The sequence below is a fragment of the Humulus lupulus genome, chromosome 2 (genome assembly GCF_963169125.1).
Source record: "Humulus lupulus chromosome 2, drHumLupu1.1, whole genome shotgun sequence".
Lineage (NCBI taxonomy): Eukaryota > Viridiplantae > Streptophyta > Magnoliopsida > Rosales > Cannabaceae > Humulus > Humulus lupulus.
This window is the reverse complement of record NC_084794.1, coordinates 262,974,927-262,981,419: the sequence shown is the minus strand read 5'-3', so window position 1 is coordinate 262,981,419 and position 6,493 is coordinate 262,974,927. Positions and strand designations below refer to the sequence as shown.

Below are 6,493 nucleotides of genomic sequence, written 5' to 3'. Positions count from 1 at the left end.
TGGGGTGTTTGGCTAGAGAATCTGAGGGGAAACTTATTGAAGCAATCATTTGTCTGAAGGAAGGAAGGGTCAAGCCTGTTGAAGCTAAAGCTTTAGGCGTGAAAGAAGCTCTTAGTTGGATAAAGAGGAGCTCTTGGCAATCAGTGACTGTGGAGACAGATTGTCTGAATGTTGTTTTGGCCATTCGAAGTAGTTCTCCAATGGTGTCTATTTTTTCCTTAATAATGAATGATTGTAAAAGGTTAAGTAGTTTATGTAATGTTAATGTATTTTTTATCAAACAATCTACCAATTAAATTGCTCATTACCTTGCAAGAGCATCTTGTTCTCAAACTTAGTGTATTATTAGAGGGAATGATGTTTCCTATGATTTAATGTCTCTCTTGGTTGAGGACATTTAAGTTAATGAAGTTGATGACTTATTTAAAAAGAAAAAAAAAAAAAAAAAAAAAAGCAAATGGAGGCTTACTTGACAAGATAACACATTTAAGGACCAAACTTGTCAATTACGAAAGGGGAATTGTTTTGGCTTTGAGGGCAAAAATACAAATACGTCAAATTTGCAAGTTTATACTTTTCTCTATCCTTCTCTCTTTCGCTCTTCTTCTTCAGTCTCACTACAGTTCCTCGATACTCTCGGTTCCGTATCAGAAGTAGAAGAATCACACCGACATAGAGCTCCAACGAACCTCCATCAATGGCGTCTTCCACAGCCAAGGTCACCTTCCGAATGCTAATGCTGTTTCTGATCATTCTGGTCCTCTTCTACGTCGGTCGTCCCCTCTATTGGAAAATCTCCGCCACCATCCACGACATCCGCCAGAACAAACAGACCGTCAAACAAGGTTCAATTCTCCCCCATTCTTCTCTATTATTGGATGAATTAGGGTTCTTGATCTCTACTATTCTGGAAATTACTTGTGGTTTTTATTGTTTATTTTTTGGGGTTTAGGTCTTTCGCAGATCGTTATGGAAGCTCAGAGAACGGTTGGGTGGTACCACGATGAGTCGGACTCGGGGGCCCGTGAAACTCGGATCGGAAAGAAGACCGGGTCAGCCATGACCAGGAAGCTGATCAGCTGATCATGCTTCGTTCGTAAGGCTCCATTTAGATAATCATCATACTTTATATGTCTGTAATTTTAGGCTAATTTTTAGTTTAAAAAAGAAAAAGAAGAGAAATTAATGCCAGATCTGGTTTGCAATAAATTTAGCTCCTTGAGGAGCCCAAAATAAATCAAAATTAAAAAGGAACCAAAAAAGAAGAAAAAACTTGGTTTTGTATGAGAACTGTTAACACTTTTTAATCTACATGTAATGCTATATAGGTTTGTTTTGCTAATTTGACTTGATTTTATTGCTTTAGGTAAATTAGAATGAATACCCAGAAGAAAAGTTCATTTGTTTTTTAATCTATTTAAAGGGTTTAAACTTGAATTTACATTAAATATATGTTTATTTTTTTTGGATATTTTTGTGACATTGTTATGTAGTTTATAACTTATAAGTGGGTTATGGCATTGACTAATGAAATTTTGTGGTATAAATTAAGTTGAATGGGTCTGATAACTTATCCTTGATTCTCCAATCCCCTTTAGTTTTGTGTAATTTTGTATAGACTATTAAAATGTTGTTGTTATTCATTTTGTTGTCGTTTTATAATTTGAAATTTTGGCATGTATTTTGCTTGAAGAAATTTACTAGATCCATATCATTGGGTCTACTTTATAGACTGAATTTGAATCTTTTTCTTTATTGTTTTTGTTTAATGCTAGACACATATTGGTGTGGCAGTGTTTTAAAACACCCATAAATAGTGTGATATTAGCCTGATAAAATAAACTTGAATGTGTACATTTCAAGTGTGTAATAATAATAAACTGGAAATCAAATTTGATATCCTAAACTTGGTTTTGATTTCTCAATGTACTTTCACCAAGGATGTACCCCTTGAATTTGAATGGATGAACTCTTTCTTATGTTCTGCTCAATTTTTCATATCTTGACAGATGTACATAACGATAATAAAAAATGTATAAACATGTTTCACAACCGAGTTAGAAAAAGAAAGAAATTTTTACTGAAAATACTTAATTTTGCTAAAAAATTATATTTTTACCGTTTTAAACATTAGAATGTAATTAATTACTCCTAGAAATATATACACAAAAAATAAAAAGGCAACCAATTACCTCTAGAAATATACACACAAAGAACAAGAATGTAATTAGTTACTGTAGATTTGAATATAGAAAAAAAAAATCAGTTCCACCCCTTGGTCTTCTCTCCCATCTTCTTCTCTTCTTCCCTCACCAAGAACCCTAGCCACCATCTACCTTTCCATCACCTGGGTTCGTGTTTAGGCTACATCCCTGCATCACCTCCGACCACGAACAACAAGCCTCCCTCGCCTCCGACCACCACTAGAACCCCCTATCCCTGCACGCGAGCTATGTCATTTTGGATCTGGGTGCGCATCGACACCACGGGCGTGGCTGGAGGTGGTTTGTTGCAGAGATGGTGGTGTCGCGCCTGGGCCCGCGCTCAGATTGGGCTCTCAAACGAAGCTGGTGTCTCGGACAGGTGGGGCTTGGGCAGAGCTGGGGTTTAGAACGGTTGGAGACGGGTTTGGATGGTGGGGCTCGAGCAGAGCTGGGCTCTCAACGGTTGGGTCTCGAACTATTGGGTTCGGTTGGGGTCACCGGAGCTGGAGGGGATTGGGCCGGGCGAAGCTGGAGGGGATGGTGCGGGTAGGTTTTGGAGAGAGAATGAGTTTGTGTGGCTGGAGTTTGAGAGAGAAAGAATAGTGGAATGCTAATTTTATAATAATACCCTTGTTTGGCAGATGAGTTTTGGTTTTAAGTTTACCTTCCATATTTAGTTAGTCAATAATTGTATCTCATACTTTGTTATTTTTCTTTAATAAATTTTCTCATATAAATTAACAAAATTATAATCCTCATATTTTTGCACATAGCATAAAAACCATATTTTTTAAAAATTTCCTTTTTGTAATTATGAAACTTTGAAAATCATATTTTTGAAAACTTAAGTATGTATTGAAGAAAAAAAAAACCGTAAAAAAAAAAAAAAAAAAAAAAGCTAAAACAATATGTATTTAAAAAAAAGTCCAAAATAAAAAGAGTTGGGGCCTGAGTGTACGGCCCATCAATACTTAAGATGAAGTAATACTCAAAGTCATCAATCACATCAGCCCACGGTGTTGGTTGGATCCTGGACCCAATTCCTATCTAGTAGTACTGGCAAAATGGTCGTGATTTACTGGCAAAACTCAAGTAACTTACTATATACATTCACCAATTTGATAAGTGTACAGCTCATATAATTGTTCATTTAGCAATTACAACGGAAAACCATGAAGTATAAAAATGTATTTGTTACTCTTGATTTCTCTCACTTAATCTAATTTTCTTTTGTTTGTTGTATTTGTTTGGTTTGGTTGAAGGGAGGAAGATCTGACTGAATGAATATAAACCAATTATATTGATTGATAACTTCAAACATAAACAAATAGTAAGAGACTAGGAACAAAGAAGACTGGCTCTCAAACATAATTTTTTTTTTTTTAAAAAAAACGTTACCCAGAAGCACCCAATTGGGAAATGCCATTTTGATGATAAAATTGATGGAAAATGATGTCAGCACTATTTCTCTATATAAGCATTCACATTAAATTTCCTAGAAATGAAAAGTTGAGTACTTCTAATTAGTCTTGCATTTTTTTCTTAAAAATTATTCTTAGGAGGATTTCTAATGTAGATGCCAATGCTAATGCCCAAATTCCACCCCCCAAAAAAGAAAGGTAAGTAAGAAAGAAAATATTAAATGTTATATTTGACATATTATTTAGCATCATGTTTCAAGTATGCAATACTATTTGATGATAAAAGATATACAAGTCAATATTATTTTTAATACTCCTTTAAAAAAACAAAGTCAATATTATTTAAGAAATTTTATTGGACTTTAGTTTAAAATAAATAATTAAATCAAACAAATACATAAAATAAATTTGATTAATCAACTTTATTAAGTATTTTGGATTATCTTCAATGCAAGATCGGTGCTAAATTTGACACAAAAATTATACAAATATCATATTTAGGGATGTAAATGGTGTGAGTATAATTTGAGAAATTATAGGAAATAGCCCAAGATAAAGCTATCAAGAAGCTAATGTCCTCATTTTTAAAATTGTAGATAAATGACCGTTTTACATTGTTGATTATCTAAATTGCCATTTTTTATAAATTTTATTTATTTATTTAGGACTGTATGACTTTAATATAGTGATATATGTCTATTAGTTTTGTTTAATTAGTTTTTATTTTAAAGTTATATTGATTTTTTAAGTTTTTGATAGGTTGTTGATATATTATTTTCCAATTAGTGTATGTTTTTTGTGGTATGGTATATAGTTTTTTTTTTGTGATATTTAATTTCTATTTTATTATACATAGTGGTAGTATATAATTTTGTATCATGGTATATACATTTTAATGGTAGTATATAAATTTGTTAGCATAGTATATACATTTTTTAGTAATAATTTTGTAAGTTTTGATGGTATATTATTTTTCAACTCAGTATATATATTTTGTGGTATGGTATATCATTCAACAACCCATAAAAAACGAAAAAAAATCAAAATAACTTTAAAATAAAAACTAATTAAACAAAACTAATATACATATATCATAATATTAAAATATTTAGAATAAAATAGTAATTTGTTCGATGGTATATTTGGTAATATGTGATATTAAATAGATGATTAGGCTATTTTACTACAAAATGTGATTAGGCTATTTTACTACAAAATTAAAAACATGGACATTTACTTACTTTCACACAACATTAAGAGTCATTTTGCACCATGCCCCGTATAATTTTGTGTATCATCCCCACATTATTCACCACTTAATTTATGGTGAGGCAGTATTGGAAAATCTGCATCTGGGTATCTGTTCCTTATATAGAATTATCATTTTATATATTAACCATATATATATAAATACTCAAATAAGCTATCACATTAGATCCTATTAAATAGAAAATATTTTAATATGGTCTTAAAAACAAAATAGTATTTTCTTAATAATTAAATTGAAATATTAATCTTAAAGGATACTGGCGGCGATAATACCAAAATTTTTTCAAAAGTTATACTTTAATACCCAAATTTTTTTTGTGCTAATAATACATAAATCTATAATTTTGGTACAACCGTTAGTACTCATCGTTAACTGCCCGCTAAGCATCCACGTGGCACACTTTTACTAGTCTAATTTGCGGCGATAATACCCAAATCTTTTCGAAAGTTATACTTTAATACCCAATTTTTTTTTGTGTAATACATAAATCTACAATTTTTGTGCAACCGTTAGTACTCACTATTAACTGCGTTCTACATGACCCATATGGATTTTGATATGATCTTAGACCAAATTATTTAAATTATTTAATGATTATAAAAATCATTTTAAATTTTAAAAAATCTAAAATATTATTAAAAACCAATTAATAATATGAATTTTGGGATAATTTTGAGTTTCAATTTTAATTTGGGTTGTTTCGAATTTTCAAATTTCAGTTTTTTAATTAGTTACTAATAAACTTTTAGATTTTTTAAAATTTAAAATAATTTTTATAGTATTTAAAAAATTTAGGGATATTGACAGCGATAATACCAAAATCATTTATAAAGTCACACTTTAATACATCAATTTACGAGTATAAAAATATGTCAAGTGGATACTTAACAGGAAGTTAACGGTGAGTACTTACGGTTGCACAGATTTATGTATTATTACTACAAAAAAAAATTGGTATTAAAATGTAACGTTTAATTTTTTTTTGAGTATTATCGCCGTCAATATTCTAATCTTAAATAATGAGTCATAATGCGTCTTTATAAATAATTGAGAAAAACTATAAGACAACATATAAATTTTAGGTTTTACTTTTATAAAAATAATGATAATTAATTTGAGGAACTATATAATTCTTTTTTCTTGATAACTGTTGAATTAACTTTGTAGTATTAATATATATAATAATATAAATATACATAAATAATCGAGGTATAGTTGGGACGGGGCACTTAGAGCACTTCCAATGGATACTCTACTCCATCATTTAAAATACATCCTCAAAATACACTTTTATCTATTTTACCTCTAAGCTTTACATTATACCATACATTAGCTTCTCTATATATTTCTCTACATCATTTAAATATTATATCTTTAAATATATTTTATTAATTAAAATAAAATAAAATAATTTAAAAAATAATAATAAATATGTATACTAAATAGGTGAGAGAAAGCTTATAAAGAAAAATAATAATATTAAAATACTATATAAATGATATGTAGGAGTTTGTGCATAACTATTATAAATATATGTATAAAGGAGCTGATTGAAGATGTTTGTATGAGTTTTAGCTAAATATTATAGAGAAAGTGTA

The 6,493-nt window shown here is 30.0% G+C and overlaps 1 protein-coding gene across 1 annotated transcript; it reads left to right on the top strand.

Annotated features, from left to right (window-relative positions):
- Nucleotides 1–519: 519 nt before the first annotated feature.
- On the top strand, nt 520–1,342 carry LOC133819327 (uncharacterized). Its single transcript, XM_062252531.1, has 2 exons — nt 520–845; nt 953–1,342. Exons 1-2 carry the CDS (start codon nt 698–700, stop codon nt 1,081–1,083), a joined length of 279 nt encoding a protein of 92 aa, XP_062108515.1. The 5' UTR covers nt 520–697; the 3' UTR covers nt 1,084–1,342.
- The last annotated feature ends 5,151 nt before the right edge of the window (nt 1,343–6,493 follow it).

Excerpts from the sequence above, each read along its gene's own strand:
- LOC133819327 (XM_062252531.1), top strand. The coding sequence starts at position 698 with ATGGCGTCTTCCACAGCCAAGGTCACCTTCCGAATGCTAATGCTGTTT. Across the intron at positions 846-952 it reads CAAACAGACCGTCAAACAAG|GTCTTTCGCAGATCGTTATG; the intron begins GTTCAATTCTCC and ends TTTGGGGTTTAG.